This window comes from Melanerpes formicivorus, unplaced genomic scaffold (genome assembly GCF_026170545.1).
Source record: "Melanerpes formicivorus ecotype bairdi unplaced genomic scaffold, bMelFor1.0.p_v2 SCAF_15, whole genome shotgun sequence".
Taxonomy (NCBI): Eukaryota; Metazoa; Chordata; class Aves; order Piciformes; family Picidae; genus Melanerpes; species Melanerpes formicivorus.
In genome coordinates, this window is record NW_027142367.1 from 6,461,520 (window position 1) to 6,481,496 (window position 19,977).

The 19,977-nt window shown below is 41.7% G+C and overlaps 1 protein-coding gene across 1 annotated transcript in view; it reads left to right on the forward strand.

Moving 5' to 3' along the window:
* TEX10 (testis expressed 10) overlaps positions 1 to 19,977 on the forward strand; it is a 62,758-nt gene that overhangs the window by 16,714 nt on the left and 26,067 nt on the right. Inside the window, exons 8-10 of the mRNA XM_068147521.1 lie at positions 1,700 to 1,835; positions 8,253 to 8,428; positions 9,373 to 9,550. Coding sequence (XP_068003622.1) covers positions 1,700 to 1,835; positions 8,253 to 8,428; positions 9,373 to 9,550 — 490 coding nt within the window. The remainder of the gene's footprint in view (positions 1 to 1,699; positions 1,836 to 8,252; positions 8,429 to 9,372; positions 9,551 to 19,977) is intronic.

Sequence of the window (19,977 nt, forward strand, 5' to 3'; positions counted from 1 at the left end):
AGTAATGAAGAGAGCAGTCATTTCAGAAAGAGACTGGCCACGTGACAGTTAAAACTGAAACAGATTAAAAATTGAGGACTTTGGATGCATTTTAGGAGTCTGTGTCATTTGTAGCTTCTAAGAGTGCGTTTTTAATTTGCTTCTGTTTTTAAACTTGTTTCTGTTCATATGAAACAATTCAAATAGTAGGACCTCCCTTACTTGGCATGCCACAGAGTTACTTGAAGGTATCTGAACATTCTACACACTTAGAATATGCATTTCTTACTATGTTTGTTCAGTTAGCAGTTCAGTAATTAGCTGAAACCTACCTGAAGGTGTAATTGTTACTCAAATAAGAATAAGCCAGTGTTCTGTTTAAGAAACACTGTCCGAGGTGGTTCTTCACCTGAAGAGTATGTGAACTGACTTAATTAGATGGCCCTGGTGCAATAAAAAGAACTCAATAGTTTATCTTAATTAAAAGTAATTCTTAGTTGGTGTATTCTTCTGTTGTCAAATATATTAGATTTCAACTTCTAAATGGCTCCCTCCATTAAGCTTAAGTATGACCATGCCATTTCAGGTGCTTTTTATAGTGTGTCCTATATTGTAAATTAAATATCCCTAGTAAGATTTTTGCTGATGAAGACCAGCCACTAACTGGATCAAGAATAATTTTTAGCATGGAACATTCTTGTCTTCTTGGATGGAAGTGTGGAACACAAAATTACGTCTGTTTTTCAACACGTAACTTACTCAGACTGCTCAGTACACCTGAAAGGAAGCACGAAGGTGTCTTAGTTTATGAAGATAATTAAGTGATTGCTACTGCTTCAGTGTATCTTGACAGCAGTTTATTGGGATCCCAAGGTCTTCTGAGACAAATTGAGTTAGGTCTCAATACCATTCACGTATCACTGAAGCTTTCAGATGCTTCCCCATTCTTTCCAGGCTTGTTTTCTCAGAATTCAGGTATTTTCCCATGCTTTCGTCATTTTTACATTTGGTGGTTAATCTAATTTGCAAGGAAAAATTTTCATCTCTTTCTCAGTCTGCTGTAATGACTTCTGTGCTGGCTGGCTGGTTTGGGCCATCTTTGTTACAAAATTTTTTAAGTCTTGTGATAATGCATAGCTGTTGAGAGCTTCACAGAAGGAAAGGTTGCAGTGGAGCTAAGTACTTCCCTTTTCGGTGGCTTGCCAGCGGCCTCTTGAGGTTTGTATTTTCTGGTTGTTTTAGCAGATTGGTTTGGAGCAAGCTGATTCAAGGACATGGAGAGCTGATAAAACTGGTGTGTGTTGCAAGGAGGGAGTACAGAAAGCACTGTGACAGGTTTGGGGAAGCATAGAGGAGGAGTAGTGGAGAAGACTAGTGTGAAGTTGCTGCCCTAGGGGAAAACAGTGTGGGAGGTAGCAGTGGAAAGCAGGAAGTTACAAGTTCTCAGCAGACTGTGCACAGCCTTATCTTCAAGAGGCCTTGAAGTTTTCACTTGCATGTTGTCTCTGTTCTTTTAGGTGGCTCTTTCACAAGTGACACAAGAAGTTGTTGGTTCAGCGGTTTAGAATTCTATCCGGGAGTTGCTTTAAAACATTTGGGTACTTTCCTGTAGAGTTAAATGCAGTAGATAGTTGTAGAAAGAGATTATGCCTCTTCTGTGTATAGTCAGAAGATGAAGAACTACAACTTAATCTTTTTTTTTAACTTTTTTTCCCCCTAGTGGCAACAGAGCCCTTGATAAGAGCAGTGTATACACTATACCAGCAACGGAATCTCCTCTTTCCGGTCCGTACGTTGCTCTTGAAATTTTTTAGCAGAGTTTACCAAAAAGAAGATTTGAGGACTCAAAGAATCAGGTAAAAAACACTCACATATTCTTTTTAAAAATGATTTCAACATAGTGTATTTTTTTTTTTTTTAATTAATTTCAGAATTTATAATACTGAATTTCTATGTGGATATAAAACTTCATTCTGAATTTGTTTTGGCACTATGTGACTGAAATTTGGAAGTTTAAGTTCTCTGTAAAATTGAGATGGATGTTAGCTTAGTTGTCCTTTATTCTGAATGTTGAGTACTAGAATGATCATAAAGATCTAAAACGTAGCCTGAGGTGTATAGTACTGCAAGCTCATTGTTACTGGTTGTGTGGTTATCATTAGATGTGTCAAGACTGTGTAGTTGTAGTCGTGGAGCATTTCAATTCCTTCAGCCCGAGGTCATGGACTTGTGACTTAGTGCCTTTGGTGGTTCTGCTAGTGCCTGTCTGGCCTTAGATACTTATTTTCTTTAAGAGAAACATTCTTCTGTTCTTCTGGGTACACACTTCTAAAGAGAAAGATTTAGGAAAATGTTCTTGTCTGCTTGGGTTTCCAGTTTTGTGCATCTGCTAGATAACTGACTTGCTTCAAGTAAGAGATTACTCTTATATTGCTGTTACTGTGTTTTTTCGTAATAGGGTTGGTCCAAATTGTCTCCAAGTCTTAACTTTCCCAGAAGGTACTTTTTAGCTAAGTCATCTGGTTGCAGCCATGTGGAATCCTTAAACACAGATCAGGCTGCATCAATATGACTTTGAGAACTGCAAAAGGGCATAGGTCATATCCATGACACTTATTTTCTGCTACTAGGTAAAAATCAAGCCTCAGCCCTCAGAAGTGGTGGTATGCACAAGCAGAGTCAAACTCTTCTGCAGCTTCTTTGTGTTGTTAAATCTTCATTTCTGGTAATGCCCTAGTAATAAAATCTAAACCCAGAAATGTTTAATACTACCCTGTGAGCATTATAAAAAGTATAGAGAATTTGAAAGACAAGAAAAAGGATTGGTAATGTGCTGTTTTTCTTGGTTTTTCACCCAGACTGAAAAAAGATCTTTTTTCATACTGACTAATTTCCTGGAGGTTACGTAACTACTATTTTCTCTACTTACCTGGAAGTTTTGAGCGTCTCATCCAGTTTCATGTGATCATCTTACTATCTAGAAAGCTTTAACTTTCTATCTTTAGACATCACAAATCACAGTAGTTTTCCTGCTGTTCCTCTTAGTCTTCTGCATGGAATTGTGACATTTCTAGTAACAGAAGAACAAAATCTTGAGAATTCTTTGCCGAAGGATAATTACACCTCTGTCTGGGAGGACATTTTAAGATGACATAATGTTTGTGTATTGTACTGATCCATTTCTTTTCTTTAGAAACAAGTGGATTTTTTTCATTTCTTCTGTGTGGACTGTGCAGTTATCCTGGATGACATTCATGTTATTCCATTCAGTTTGACATTGTAGGTCCCTCAGCCCTCTTGTGACTGCTTGCTGCTGGTTTTTTTTGTTTCTCTCAGAAGCTCAAGAGCAGTCAAAGAGGAGCAGAATTCATGTTGGAATGTATTCCATGAAGCTGCTTGCTTGTTTGTTTTTACCTGTATCTGAATTAGGTAGAAGGGTTTGGCCTTTTGTTGCCCTGTGAAAGAAAACTCGATTCATTTACTGTGAGGTTCAGAATTAATATTTCCACTTAATGTGAGTTATCTTCCCCCCTAATTGCTACACAGTCATTGTGTGTATACACACTGGCATATATATGTATAATCCTGGTAGAGACTTAATAGGCTGTTTAGCCTCACAACCTGCCTTCAACACTGACCTATGTGAGATAACTGTGGCACTTGGAGCCGTGGTTTAGTTGTCAGGAGGCATATAGGTAATAGGTTGGACATGATGATCTCTGAGGTCTTTTCCAACCTGGTTGATTCTATGATTCTATACTGTAGGAATAAGGCAAGAATTGCTTCTCTCTTGGACTCTAAGCTTCCAACAGTGTGCAGCCTGTATTTCCTCACTGTACAGAGCTGCTGTGATTTTACCTCACTCACTGCATGGATTTTCCATGAGTTTTTCTGGTCATTCCTTGGACCAGTCTAAATCAAGAGCAACTGCAGCTTCCTCTGGCATGGAGTGACAGAGCTCAGCTGTCTGAAGACCATCTTTCTTCTGTTTGTTTTGATCCAGCACCAGAGTGGTTAATGGCTGGTGTGTTTCTAAGCAAAGTGGCCATTTTAATCCACTAATTTTCCTTCAAATGCAGAAAACAAATAAGCTTAAAAAAAAAGCTTACATGAAATCACAGAAGCTTAATGTGTGTCAGTCTTGTCTGCTGATACTGTAATGGTTCAGGAATTTCACTACAAGTAGAAAATTGTGTACCTCACAAATATATATATATATCTGTCTGGCCAGATAATTCTTGTGCAGTACTAAATCCAACATCTAGTCAGGCTTTAAAATTAATTTGCTAGCTGTTGAAGAAATACAGCCTTGACATGCTGGAGAAGTGGGCTGATTTTTCAACAAGGGGAAGTGCAGATTGCTGCATCTGGGGAAGACCAGGCCCATGCACCTGTACATGCTTGAGGCTGACCAGCTGGAAAGCAGCTAGTCAGAAAAGGACCAGGAGGTCCTGGTGGACAGCAAGTTGAATATGGGCTAACAGTGGGCCCTAGCAGCAAAGAAGGCCTGGGCTGCATTAGGAGGAGTTACAGCAGATTGAGGGAGTTGATCCTCCCCATCTGTTCTACATTGGTAAAGTTACTTGTGCCATACTGTATCCAGTTTTTGGGCTCCCCAGTACAAGAAAGACATGGACATAACTGGAGAGAGTCCTGTGAAGGGCCATGAAGATGAGGAGGGTACTGGAGCATTCCTTCTATGGGGAAAATCTGAGATGTAGGACCTACTCTAGGTGATTCTGCTCTGGCATGGGAGTTGGACTAGATGGTATTTGAGGTTACTTCCAACCCCTGATATTCTGTGACTATTAGTCCTGGTTCAGGGGGCACCTTATCAATACATGTAAATACCTGAAGAGTCAGGCTCTCTTCAGGGGTGTCCAGTGACATCACAAGACAATGGTCACCATGCAAAACGCAGAAGATGCAGTCTGAACACCTTTTTCATGGTTAGTGTGAGCAAGCGCTGGCACAGAGATTGTCCAGAGAGATTGTGGAGCTGCCATCCTTGGGGGTGTTCAGAAGCTGTTTGAACACAGTCCTGGAGAGCCATAGCTAGCTAATCCTGCTTTAGCAGGGGTTTTGGACCACATGACCTCCAGAGATCCCTTTCCACTTCAACCATGATGTGATTCTGTGGAAGAAGTAAAGCTTCCTTCCTGGTTTGGTGGGTGGTTTTCTTAGTTGTGTTTTGTGGGGTTTGTTTGTTTGTTTGTTTTTATTATGGAAGGTGGTTGTGTTTTTTTTGTCCTGTTGGTTGGTTTGGGGTTTTTTGGTCATTTTTTGGGTGGTTTTGTTCTGTTTTGATGGTACTCTAGGAATTCTGAACTCTGTGGTTTCAGGTGAAACTGCAAAAGATGGTACGTACCAAAAAGGTAACTGATTGGTGTAAAACCTATCTGACATGAAGGGGCTGGAAGGGTATGTCTCCTTTAGGAGACAATGTGGGAAGAGAAAGCAAACTATTTTATTCACATCCACTATGAAGTGTCAAGTAATTTGAGAGCTCTGAGCCTTCCACCAACTCATCCACGTCAGCTGTGTCTTCTCCAGGCTTTTCCTCCTGTTAAACACAATCCCTGTATGCAAGGCTATTCCCTCTTATGTCATGGATACTTAGTTTCCTTAAAGTTTTTAGTGAGGAATTTTGTTGGGTCTTCTGAAAATGAAATAATTTTTGTAATCTTTGTTACTCTTGCTCACATCTTCAAAGACCTGCTTTGAATTTCTTGATCTACACTCAGCAGCAACTTCCATGTAATTATCACTTTAGTAAGCTGATGAATAGAATAGAATAGACCAGGTTGGAAGAGACCTTCAAGATCATTACGTCCAACCTATCATCCAACACCACCTAATCAACTAACCCATGCAACCAAGCACCCTGTCAGGTCTCCTCCTGAACACCTCCAGTGATGGCGATTCCACCACCTCCCCAGGCATCCCATTCCAGTGGGCAATCACTCTCTGTGTAAAACTTCTTCCTGACCTCCACAGTATCACAGTATAACTAAGGTTGGAAATGACCTCGAGGATCATCGAGTCCAACCTATCAGCACAGACCCTATGACTAGACCATGGCATCAAATGCCATGTCCAATCCCCTCTTGAACACCTCCAGGGATGGCAACTCAACCACCTCCCTGGGCAGCCCGTTCCAATGATGAATGACTTGCTCGGTGAAGAACTTCCTCCTCACCTCGAGTCTAAACCTCTCCTGGCGCAGCTTGAGACTGTGTCCCCTTGTTCTGGTGCTGGTTGCCTGGGAGAAGAGACCAACCCCTTCCCGGTCACCACCAGCTTGAGACTGTGTCCTCTTGTTCTGGTACTGGCTGCCTGGGAGAAGAGACCAACCTCTGCCTGTCTACAACCTCCCTTCAGGTAGTTGTAGAGAGCAATAAGGTCACCCCTGAGTCTCCTCTTCTCCAGGCTAAGCATCCCCAGCTCCCTCAGCCTCTCCTCATAGGGCTTGTGTTCCAAGCCCCTCACCAACTTTGTTGCCCTTCTCTGGACGCGCTCCAGCAAGTCAACATCCTTCCTAAACTGAGGGGCCCAGAAATACATTTGTTTCTAAGTTTATAAATTTATTATTTGTTGATATGTTTATAAGTGTATTACTTCTTTATTATTTGAAATACATTTGTTTATAAGTTATACTTGGTAAGCCAGGATGTCATAGAAATTGTAGCCCAAGGAAGATAGGCTTTGTCTATGAGATGGTTTTAGTTTTGAGCTAGAACATTTAAATGAAAGCACATCTCTGATGGAGGCTGTCAAGTTTCAACACTCAGCAGCAATGGCATTTAAAGGAAATAAAAAAACCTAACTAGTGTGGTTTCCTGAAGTGTGAACAGGCCAGTTGATGGAATGGAGAAAGAGGTCTAGAGAGTCAAGTCATAAATTCAAATGAAAATTTGTTTCAGGCTGGGGAAGGGCTTGTCCAAGTGTGTTTGCCATTTCCACGACAGCTTTTAGGGGATGTTTATGGTAAACAGCACTTAGAGGGAAATGCAAGAAAGGGAATTGCTAAGCAAAGTGGTGTCATTCCTGTTTTTCTGACAGTCAGGTTAGGAAGAGCAATTTGTAAATGTCAAGATGAATTTATTTTAATTTTCTTCCTTAGGATTTGAAAATAGCAAAAGCTTCTTAACCATCCTACTGTAGGGAAGAAGTGGGTCGGAAATTAGGGTGAATTCAGGTTGTCCTTCAATGTGAATAATATCTTGTCATATTTTTCAATAAAGGTTATTATAATTCCTATCAAGCACAAGGGATGATCAGGGTCCTCAGATGCTGGAACAACAGGGCTGTACACAAAATTGAGTTGAGTGACATCAAATGAATGCAGAAGAGGAGGGTTAGGTCAATTTTATTCCAGTAACTTGAGAGGGCTGGTGTGTGAAAATGCAGATGGGAAGAACTTTGACTATTACTACCTTTAAAGGCAGGTGATGCAATTTGGATTTGGTATAAAAGATGGCATTTCACTTACAGGGATGTGTACAGTGGAATAGAGTACATAAATGACAATGGCGGGAGTGGTAAAACTGAGGAGAGTCTCTTGATACAGTTCCTTAGAGCTCTCTTGAAGCTAAGCATTGTGTTATTAGTGACTGGCACACAAAGCAGAAACAAGCTAATAGAAACTTTTTGACACAAAATTCAGAAGCATTCCTTACCTGGTAGAGGAAATGGGAAATAAAACTGAAGGTAAACCTGAGGGAATGGTAGAAGTAGTAAGAGGTGTATTTGTACAAAACAAAAATTGGAGCACTACCATTTAGTGGTAGTGTTTCTAGTTCTTCATTAGGCCTTAAGAGGTATCTGAACTGACAAGTAACATGTCAGCAAGGGTGGAATCGAATTTAAAAGTATAGTGTAAAGAGTAGCAGGTTCAGTGGTATTGAGGATATAGTAGTCTCACAGGGTTTTAGCCTGATTTGTAACTCAAAATGTTAAAAATAATGATAACTGGAAATGTTGCTTTGCCCAGCATAAAGTGAGTTCACACAAATAGATTCTGAAAGACTTGAAAATACGTAGTGCAATACCTGTGGATCAAATAAATGCTTGTGATGTAACTACTATTACAGTAATGCACTTGGATCTTCTGAGAAGATATTTTCAGTAAATCAGTGCTGTAGTTTATTGTAATTTAATTGTATCTGACACTAAACCAATTTATTTAGTCAAGACTGGAAAGAATAAGCTTGTGGGTTTGATTGGTTTGATTTGGATTTTCTTTCCCCAACTAATTTTCCCTCTTTCTTTAGAAGTCGGAGTAAAGTTCTATCTCGCTGGTTGGCCGGCTTACCTCAGCAACTTGCTCTGCTTGGCTTGAGAAACCCTGAGCTTTCAAATCAGCTGATTGATATCATTCATTCTGCTGCTTCTCGTTCAAACAAGGAATTATTGCAAAGTTTACAAGCCACTGCTGCTCGAATATATGGTAAGGGTTTTTACACTACAGTGTATTGAGTTTTGTCCATCGCTTGGCAGGGAAGTTCCACTTGTGGAAAATACTGGTGATTCCTAGGTGAAACAGAGAATCATAGAATGGTACACAGGTGTTGGAAGGGACCTCCTGAGGTCATCTAGTCCAATCCTGTTGCTGAAACAGGTTCACCTAGAGCAAGTTGTACAGGAACATGTTAAGGCTGATTTTGAGTATCTCCAGAGATGGGGACTCCACAACCTCTCTGGGCAGCCTGGTCTGGTGCTCCAGTACCCTCAAAGTAAATAATCTTTTTCTCATGTTTAAATGGAACTTCCTGGCTTGCAGTTTGTGTCTGTTGCCCCTTGTCCTGTTGCTAGTTACCACGAAAAAGGAGCCTGGTCCCATCCTCTTGACATCTGCCCTTTAACAAGCATTGATAAGAGCCTTTCTCAGTCTTGTCTTCTGCAGGCATAACAGCCTCTAGTCTCCCAGCCTTTCCCTGTAAGAGAGATGCTGCAGTGCCCCTCATCTTTGAAGCCCTCTGCTGTACTCTGAACATGAAGCCTCTGGGGGGGCCGGGAATTGAGATTGGTTGAGTCCATTGCCATAAAGATTAAACTGAATTGTGTGCCTCAAGGCTAGTAAAAAGAGTATGATCTTTAGCTCAGGCTAGCAGGGTTTCAAGCTGATGGAGTAGAAGTTTCATTTTTGTGAAATCTGCTTCTGATAATACTGCTTCTCCTTTTTCCATGTGTTTTCTTTTCCCCTCTTCAGCCTTACTTGTTTTATTCTCCCTTCAGCAATTGCTACAGGCTCTCAACTGGATGAGAGCAGTTAGAAAAGAGAGGGGTCCCTGGAGGCTTGCTGAAGTTTTGTATGAGATGCTAATGCTATGGAATTGTTACCATGGTTTTCATGTGTTTCTAAGTAGCCGAGTTACTGTGTGTGTGCTGCAGATCCGCTGGAGGGCACGCTGGTGCTGCTGCCGGCCGAGGCGCAGCGGCGGCTGGTCCAGCTCGTCTACTTCCTGCCCTGCCTGCCCGCCAGCCTGCTCGCCTGCCTCAGCCGCTGCTGCATCATGGGCAGGATGTCCTCTGAGCTGGCTGCCACACTCATCGGGATCCTGCGAATGAGGTACCACGGTGGACGGGCACTTGGGTTTCCTAGTTACAAATCAAAGGAACATTTGCTCATTCAGCATGAGCTTTGCACAAAAAATGTCATCAGAGCTTGCAGAAGTTGGCATCATAAAGAGAGTTAATACTTCCATCAAGTCTTTGTTCCTTTCACTTTGTCTCTCTCTTTACACTGACACATTTTCTCCTGTGCTTGATAGCAGTCATACCAGTTATCTCTAAGGCTGCACAGTATTGAGCATCCTCTACCCAGAATGTCCTGGAATCACAGAATCATGTAGGTTGAAAAGACCTTTAAGATTGAGCCCAGCCATTAGCCCAGCAGTGCCACATTAAACCATATCCCACGCACCACATCTACACATCTTTTATATACCTCCAAGGATGGTGATTCAACTACTTCCCTGGCCAGTGTGTTCCAATGCTTGACAACTCTAATAATAGTGAAGAAATTTTTCTTTCTGTCCAGTCTAAACCTCACCTGGTGCAGGTTAAAGCCATTTCCTCTTGTTCTATTAACCAGTGGTCTGCTGTCAACACTTGTCCTATCATCACTGGTCTTTGTCCTGCCTCTGGTTGCAGCTCTTCCTTGTAAAAACTTGTAGCTGACCCTGTAGTGAAAAATAGCCAGCCACCATGTCATTCTCGTGTTATGCTTGCTTTCAGATTTTTATCACTTGGCTTTTCTAGTAATGATGCCATTTAAATAGCCAAATTGTAGTAACTAGGTAAGTGTCTAGCTAGAAATCATGCCTGTTCTTTGTTGCTTTTACCTTGGCTTGAAAGAGGTGTTCAGTTTGCCTCTGAAGTCAGGGAGAGAGGTTGCTGTTCTACACTGAAGTGAGTGGATGGCTTGCTGGGATTTCACAAGGGTGCTCCGTTTTGGTGCTTCGGATAAAAACGCGCATGATTCTCTCCGTTGCTCAGTATTGTTGAACCTCAGGTAAATAAGCAGGAAGTGGGATTTTATGATTTGTGTGTCAAGTGATTTATTTATTTTCTCCCCCTCTTAGTGCTTTTTGGAACTTAATTTTGTTATTTTATTGTTTTTAAACAGGACATAACACAATGTACTGTCACATAGGGGCCCGCTCGTGTTAGCTGTATAACATGAGAGTAAGGCGACTTAACATACGAAGTGAAGATGATGACATTTATAATAGCCTATGTATAATGCATTGCCACTACAAAAACATAATTCTGTCTAATTATGGGAAGGTGGCCTTCAAGTTTTATTTTTAAAAAAGAAAAATTCTCTGCCATATACTAGAAATTCAGTTGCAAACCATAACCAATTCAAAGGTAATCACAGCAAGAACTAAAGTCAGCACTCAGGTGCTTATTTTGTTGCTAGGTCTTACAGAATTTTCAGAAGGGGAGGTTTTCATAGTAATAGTATAGTATAACCATTTTCTAAAGATGATCAGAAAGCTGCAGGTGGGCTGTGGGTATTTGATGGTTTTGGCAGAAAGACATATGAGACAGGTGGGGTGTAGGGTTCTTAGCAAAATTAGGTTACATCCTGACATCAGAGAAGGAGGATCAACTTCTTATGTTTCAGAGATGCAAAGAAAGCCTTTTTATTTTAATTTATGACATTTGGAACGTGTTTTAAGTTGGAATCAAAGATTGTGGATTATCCACTTAAGTAGTCAATCAAAATAACCAGATGAAGTACTGACGCAGTTGTACTAGTGCAGTTTCTTGTGCTGATAAGCCATAACAGTCCTCCGTTCTGCAAGATTGTGAGTTCTGATGGAACTTGGAAAAGAGATCTTATTCTTGAGTGTTGCTTTTCTTTGATAAGGCTGCTCTTACTGAGAGGAAGCAGTGTTTAAAACTTGGATGAGTTTTCTTTAGAAACATATCTGAAAATAACACCTTGGAAAGATTAAAAAAAAGCTTTTTATAGAGAAAGTGAATACAACAGCACTGAAAATGTGTTCTCACCTCCATAGCCAACTTTAAAGGGCTTATTGATGACACTTCTTTTAGCTTGGCTCAGCTTTTCCTTGGAAAAGAAGTTACACAGTTAAGGAAACAATAGTATGTTTTCTAGCTATGAACCTCAGCTTGGCTTTACAAGTTTCATAACCTGTTGTTACTGCACACAGGAATTCATGAACTAATTTTCTATCCCTCATCAGAAAGGCCAAGCTGGAGTATTGTGTCCAGTTTTGTGGCTTGCTTTCAGAAAATGGTGTGGACAAACTGGCTTGAGGTTAAAGGAGAGCAGACAAAGAATGATAATCTGTGAATTGTGATCATGGAGGGTGACTGACAGATTGGAACTGTTAGGCAAATAAGTCTGGGAAGGAGAGGGAACTGTGTCTGTAAAAGTCTGTTAAAAAGGAATGAGAGTGTGGAGTTTTAGCAGGAGTAGAAATATAGACCCTAAATGTCAGGGAATGTTTGATTTGAGTGCTAGCACAATTTTGTTACACCAGACATACACAGCAGAACAGATCTGTGGAGGATGAAGGTATAAATATGCTTCAATGGAGATGCTTTAAATTGGATTGGGTGGCCAAGGCAGACTTGGAGTAGGTGGACTAGGTAACTGCTGGTAAGGATGTGCAGCTGTTCTGATATTTGAAGTTGAACACGCAAGTTTTTGAAATGAATAATACTATTGCAAAATGTATATAGCTTCACTGTTCTGTGCCACACTCTGGTTCACGGGACACTTCTAGTTGTGAATTGCACAGAGAGTGGTACAAAGCAGTCTACCAGGAGGCGTGACTGATGAGGAGACGCGGTGTGGTCAGTAGATGGCACTGTTGTTCTTCCAGAACATTCATGTTCCGTGTGTCCTGGGGGGAGTTTTTATACAGTTCTGTTCTTCTGTGCCACCCGCTTGTCTGTCATGCTTTAAATAGACTGCATTCAGGACCATCAGAAGCTTGCTGCTGCATTTGATAGTTGTTGTTAATGTCTTCAAAAGCTTTTTATTTCCATGTTATTCTTGAGTGGTGGAGCATGTATGTTTTTACATGTCTGAGAATGCACATACCCATGTGTATTTGCCAGGAAGGAGCTGCACTAAGGTGGATTTGGTGAGAGTACATATGGATGATAACAAGTGTTGCATTTATTTCAGGAACAGTCATTATAAACTCAAGAAATTCATAGGGTTTTTTTTGTGTGCATAAACTACAGAAAGTAGATAGTAAATGTATCCAGATAGCTTAAACCACAGCCCTGTGATGCTATCAGTTGGTAACATTAAATTGTAATTGTGCTAACTTCTGTAATTTTTTTTGTTGATTGGAAAGGAATTTGAAGACATTCAGTAGTTTCCACTTCATACTTTTGCAGTATGGAAATGAATAGCCAAGTGGTCTGGGTCTGCAGGAGCCCATTAAGTGAGCCACAGCGGGTTCCAAGTGCTGAGAATGAAGCTGATGTTGAGAGTATTTCCATATATAACAGGAAGGTTTCTGAGCCGGGGAGGGTAACTGTCTATAAAATTACTAGCATGGTTCCTGTCATGCTTTTGGTCTATATTCACTAAAGCTTTACCAGTTAGCACAAGTGGAGGGACTGCTATGCAAAGAAAACTGAAATGCAGCTACCCAGTTTTGGATGTTGGTATATGAATCTAGGCAGACTTACTCTACTTGGTCTCTTTGCCAACAAACACATGGTGCTGCTTTTTGGGCCACTGGGATGGCCGCAGCTGGTGAGTTGCAGGTGAAACTGAGGGCCACGAGGTATTGACTTGGCTTAATTTCCCTGCATGTTCTTCCTCAGTGCCTGCCTTGTGCTTACTGCTTTGGACTGGATGTGAGTAAATTCAGTAAATGCAGACAGGTAGGGTTTTGGGGTATAAATCTTTCTCATCAGTCCTGTTGATACACAAACAGGTATGTGGAGCAACACGAGCGAACAGTCTGCCACTTCAGACTGAGACAAATGAGAGGCAGCAGGTTCCTGGAGATGAGTTCTCTGAGTCAGCCTCTCATTTAAACCTCCAATGAGATTAAATTTATGGAGAGAAGTGGATGTGTGTAGCAAATATTTTTGAAGGTCTTTGCATTCAGTCCAGTGGAGCAGTTTGTATGTGGTCTTTAGGTGATACTACTTTGATATAGTGAGATGAACCGTTCATCTTGATGCTGGGTGCCACGTTTCTGGAGGAATTAATTTTTTTTCAGGTTCCTAATTTATTGAAATAAGTGGTACATAATAAAAAAGTAGTTCTCTGCTAATTAAAGATAAATGGTTTAAGTGTTGGCTGAGAGTATGTCACATTTGGTGTAAGGTAGACCTTTGATATGAAGTCCCAACCTTAGCATCGTCTTGATGGCGGAGTTCTGGTAGTTGCTTGAGGATGCAGGTACAGGCAGGAAGACAGTTCTCTATAGGATGTGAAGGAATGTGTTTGTTATGGATGATCTAATAGAGACTAAGACCATAAACTTTAGCAGTATTCTAGACAGAGCTGGAAAGAATTTTTGATGTAATCCCTCTGCACCCACTTTCTACGTTTGTAGGGCAGATGGGCTTCTTCAGAATGGTTTTAAAAGGATTAGTGAGGCATAGGCTTCTTTTTTGAGTACTTTTGGCTTTGAGGCAAGTCATCAAATATGGAAATGTTCCAGTATATAGTACACCGTTTTTGTTTGTCTGACAAAGGGGGGAGGTTTACCATTCACATACCAAAGTCTGTAGTGTAACAGTTGCAGAGGAACACCATCTCACTGTTTAAGCTCAATGCATTCACTTGCTACTTCTAGTGAGTTTGTGGTGATTGAGTGGCAGATGCCTTTGTAGATGTTTCTTTTTATGCTTCCCTTCTGTGTGAGGTAGAATACTTAAGATGATTAATTGGTAATCTGACTACTTTGCTGTATTTTATTCTATGAAATGTGGATTAAGAAAGGCAGTTGGAGATTATAAAAAATACAAAATAGTAAATTAGATGGACTTTGCAGGAAAAATTCTCTCTCTTCTCAACATGTCTTGAGGTACAAATAAGGAAAACCTGTTCAGTGAAATCACAGAAATGCAGTTTATGACAGCTGTCTGAACAGGAGCCAGCAGCATGTCTGAGTGGCCAAGAAGGCCAACAGCATCCTGGCCTGCATCAGGAATAGTGTGGCCAGCAGGACTAGGGAGGTGATTGTTCCACTCAGCAGTGGTGAGGCCGTACCTTCAGTACTATGTTCAGTTTTGGATGCCACAGTAAAAGAGACCAACGTACTGGAACGGGTCCAGAGAAAAACAGTGAAGCTGGTGAAGGGTCTCAAGCATATGTTTTCTGAGAAGTGGTTGAGGTTTCTGGGGTGGTTTAGTCTGAAGAGAAGGAGGCTGAGGGGAGACCTTATTGATCTCTATCACTGCGTAAAGGGAGATTATAGAGAGCTGAATGTTGGTCTGTTCTCACAAGTCACAACGGACAGGATAAGGAGATGCCAGGGGAAGTTTAGGTTAGACGTTACGAAGAGCTTTTATACCCAAAGGGTTAGCAAAGACTGGAACAGGCTGCCCAGGGAAGTGATTGAATCACCATCCCTGGATGTATTTAAAAGCAGTCTACATATTGTGCGTAAGGATATGGTGTAGTAGTGGTGGAGTTACACAGTGGCTGGACTTGATGATCTTAGAGGTCTTTTCCAACCATTGTGATTCTGTGTAATTTATTTATGTACCTTTATTCAGTGTAATTACCTGAATGTGATTTATATGCCTTCCTTATGCATAATAGTTATGATTTCTTTTACAACTTTTTATCCATTGGAACAGTGTGTCTGGAAATTATTTCACTGTAGCAGAGAACTGGGCAGATAATATTTCACTGCCTAGATAAAAAACAATGGGAGTTAATTTATACCATTTCTCTCGAAGTAGAATGTCTGTAAATGAGGTCTCCAGTGGCTTCAAACAGCCATTTCTTATTCTTGGGGGGCTCTCTCCCTGTTGGGGTCTTGCAAAGAGTTGTTGTTTCTGTTACTCTTGGAAAAGAAGGGTGAGGACCATATAAATAAAAGCCAAGTGCTTTCCCCCAGCAAGACATAAATTCTGTGGGAGTTCCTAGTCTTCACAGATTTGAGATAACTGGGGTAACTTTCATTCTGCTTGTTGTAACTATAAATGGACTCTTTCTTTAAGAGGTAGTGCCTTTAAAATTCTCTTTGGGTTTCCAGACAATAATGAGGGAGTTCACTTAGGCATGTTTGTTGATTGTTGCTGTCCTCAGGAATCTGTGATTTAGGATTGGGGTGGATGTTTTAAAGTCTGTTACTTATATGGCGTAAAACTCTGTGTTTCCCAGTCTGTTACTCAGAGGTATTTTAAGGTCATAATATAGCTTAACATTTTCAATAGATACTACCTTTGTAAGTAAGTACTACTTTTACTTCAGTCATTCTAGTTATGTGCTTTGCAACCTTGGACTATATAACTTGGAGGCACAGTGAGAATGCAAAATGTAGGTAACAAAGAGCCTATGAATTACTTCATCGAAGTCTTACTGGATGCCTGGCTGTAAATAGGAAAAGGAAAAACATTCTAATCTCAAAGTATTTGCAAGCTGGAGAGACCTGTGGAGAAGAACCTAGGAATCCTGGTGGACAAGAAGTTATCCATGGGACAGCTATGTAACCTTGTGGCCAAGAAAGTCAATGGCATCCTGGGGTGCATTAAGAGGAGTGTGTCCAGCAGATTGGGGGAGGTTATCCTCCTCTTCTACTCTGCCCTAGTGGGGGCCCACATAGAGTAAGGCCTACAAGAAAGCTGGTGAGGGACTTTTTAGGGTGTCAGGTAATTACAGGACTAGGGGGAATGGAAAAAAAATAGAAATGGGTAGATTCAGATTGGATGTTAGGGAGAAATTCTTCCCCATGAGGGTGGTGAGACACTGGAACAGGTTGCCCAGGGAGGTGGTGGAAGCCCCATCCCTGGGAGTTTTTAAGGCCAGGCTGGATGTGGCTCTGGGCAACCTGATCTAGTGTGAGGTGTCACTGCTCATGGCAGGGGAGTTGGAACTAGATGATCCTTGAGGTCCCTTCCGACCCTAAAAATTCTGTGATTCTTATATTGCATCTAGTCCTCGGCTCCCCAGTTCAGGAGGGACAGGGATCTACTTGAGAGAGTCAAATGGAAGGCTACAAGGATGATTAAGGGACTGGAGCATGTGCCTGATGAGGAAAGGCTGGGAGACCTGGGGCTTTTTAGTTTGGAGAGGAGAAGAGTGAGAGGGGATCTAATAAATGTGTATAAATATCTGAGGGATGAGTATCAAGAAGGAAGGGACAGACGCTTCTCACTTGTGCCCTGTGATCGGACAAAGGATGTGAACCGCAGCACAGGAGGTTCTGCCTCAACATAAGGAAGAACTTCTTAATGGTAAGGGTCATGTAGCCCTGGAACAGGCTTCTCAGAGAGGTTGTGGAGTCTCCTTCTCTGGAGACTTTCAAAACCTGTCTAGGTGCATTCCTGTGTGACCTGTGATAGAATTCTATGGTCCTGCTCTGGCAGGCGGGTCGGACTCAAAAGATATCCAGAGGTCCCTTCCAACCCCTGACATCCTGTGATCCTGTGAACCTGGAGAGAATATTGTAACCCATTATTATGAATAACAACACTGATAGAACAACTGAATGCAGTAGTTCTCATGCAGAGGAAATGTAGAAAAGATTTCTGAACAGGATTGTTTTTTTGGTTTGTTATTGGTTGCTTGTTTGGTTTTTTGGTTGGTTGTTTTGATTTAGTTAAGAAATGGAGGAATACATAAAATTAAGAAATAAGCTAAGCTCTTATTTAAAAAAACAAAGCAAACAACATCGATGAAAAAAACTACAAACCCCACTTTCAAGTCATTACAAATAGTACAATGAAAAGCCAACTCAGGATTCCTTGGAAGGGAAGTCAAAAAGCATGTATGTATAGGAAGGTGTAGTAATTATGAAAGGGTTGTTAAGACAAATGTCAGGATAGGCAGGTGTGTATGTGTGTGTGTTCACTGTGAAGTGCTTTTTCTGGCTGTATTTTCACACCTCAATTTGGAAACAAAACATGGAGGAGGAAACTATTAAAGAGGTAACAAAAATGCTTAAGGTGCTAAGAAGAAGAATATGCTTTCAAAATGGTGGCATTTACCTGACTGGGTGCCACTGAGGAAGATGAGCAAAAGATTGATCTGTTTTCCCTGCTTCAGGATCAGAAAGGATCCACTGTTCTTGAGCATTGGATCCTGGGGTGGGTTATGGTGCATTCCTCCATCTGCATCTGGTCAACAGATTTTAGCTTGCTCCCTGTTATGTAAAGGTCTAGGACCTGAGAGAGGAAGAAAGCTAAATTTGTGTTGAAGGATGTGGCCCTTTAAATTCGTTGCCAGTTAGTTGATTGTAGTTTGATATTCCTAACCAAGAGGAGAAGAATTATGTTGCTGCACTTAGAATTGCACCTGTCAGTAAATGCTGCTTGCTCATTAGTGAATGTTTCTTCCGATTTGTGCTGCCGTTTATAATGTGTAAGCAGTTCTTTTCTTCAGACAACCTTTGCAACTGCAGAGCAAATGAGCAGCTGACAGGCTTACTTTTAACAATGCATAGCTCAAATTGTTGTTTTCTTAAAATAGGGCTCAGATTTTTTCCCCCCAAATCCCTGGTAATTCCTTGCACATGTTTGTTATGTTTCTGCCACATCTTCAAATGGAAGGACTTGATCCTTCCAAAGAGATAATGAAAGTTAAAACAAAAAAAGCTTGTGCTAACAAACCACTGCCTGCATATGGTAACCTGTTAGAGGAAAAGGATGGGAAAAACTCCTCACTTGCTCTCAGTTTGCCTTTGGGGCCTGTGCTGCATGCGGCAAAGTAGGTCTGAAGGATAAGATGGGTACAGGGTTAGAGAAGCACCCAAAGACTTAATTTTTGTTTGTTTAAACAATTTCAACAGCATTTTGTGGCAGTCTTTGTTTCCTGTCTCTTCAAGAACTGCTGTGAAAACCCAGAGTCCTCTTTCTTGGCAATGTAACACAACTGATTTGATTAAGCTGGTGCAGGAACCTGACTGTATTATTTATTGCACTTGCATTTCAATTTCACTTTTTAAAAATTAAAGCTAAAAAGGAATAAACTGTGCCACTCTTGAGGTCAATAGTGACAGAGGGCTCTTCAGTATTTTACAAGAACATATTTTGCAGCAGTGCAAGTACATGCCTACACTGGAGGACAACTCCTTTCAGAAGATTTTATAACCTAGAATTAAAGAAACAGTTGCAGGAGACCTTGCTTTAAATCTGTGATCAATAGTTGATAAAATAGACCACAACAGGAGACCTCATTTTAAATTTAAGTTAAGTTAGGTTTCTTGGTGGTGAATGGTGCCACATCCAGCTGGCAGCCAGTCACTAGTGGTGTGCCCCAAGGATCAGTGCTGGGCCCTGTGCTCTTTAACATCTTTATTGATGATCTGGATGAGGGCATTGAGTCCATCATCAGTAAATTTGCTGACGACACCAAGCTGGGGGCAGGAGTTGATCTGCTGGAGGGTAGAGAGGCTCTGCAGAGGGACCTTGACAGGCTGGACAGATGGGCAGAGTCCAAGGGCATGAGATTTAACACATCCAAGTGCCGGGTTCTGCACATGGGCCACAACAACCCCATGCAGAGCTACAGGCTGGGGTCAGAGTGGCTGGAGAGCAGCCAGGCAGAGAGGGACCTGGGGGTGCTGGTTGATGGTAGGCTGAACATGAGCCTGCAGTGTGCCCAGGCAGCCAAGAGGGCCAATGGCATCCTGGCCTGCATTAAGAATAGTGTGGCCAGCAGGAGCAGGGAGGTCATTCTGCCCCTGTACACTGCACTGGTTAGGCCACACCTCGAGTACTGTGTCCAGTTCTGGGCCCCTCAGTTTAGGAAGGATGTTGACTTGCTGGAACGAGTCCAGAGAAGGGCAACAAAGTTGGTGAGGGGTTTGGAACACAAGCCCTATGAGGAGAGACTGAGGGAGCTGGGGTTGCTCAGCCTGGAGAAGAGGAGACTCAGGGGTGACCTTATCACTCTCTACAACTACCTGAAGGGAGGTTGTAGACAGGCAGATGATGGTCTCTTCTCCCAGGCAGCCAGTACCAGAACAAGAGGACACAGTCTCAGGCTGCGCCAGGGGAGGTTCAGGTTGGATGTTAGGAAGAAGTTCTATACAGAAAGAGTGATTGCCCATTGGAATGGGCTGCCCAGGGAGGTGGTGGAGTCGCCGTCATTGGAGGTGTTCAGGAGGAGACTTGATGGGGTGCTTGGTGCCATGGGTTAGCTGTTTGGGTGGGTTGGATTGGTTGATGGGTTGGCCATGATGATCTTGAAGGTCTCTTCCAACCTGGTTTGGTTTATTCTAATAAAGGTTTGTTCTATTCAGCTATTCTCTTGCAAACCTTTAAATGATTCTATAGAGTTTCAGGAACACCCTGCGCTAGAATATTCTC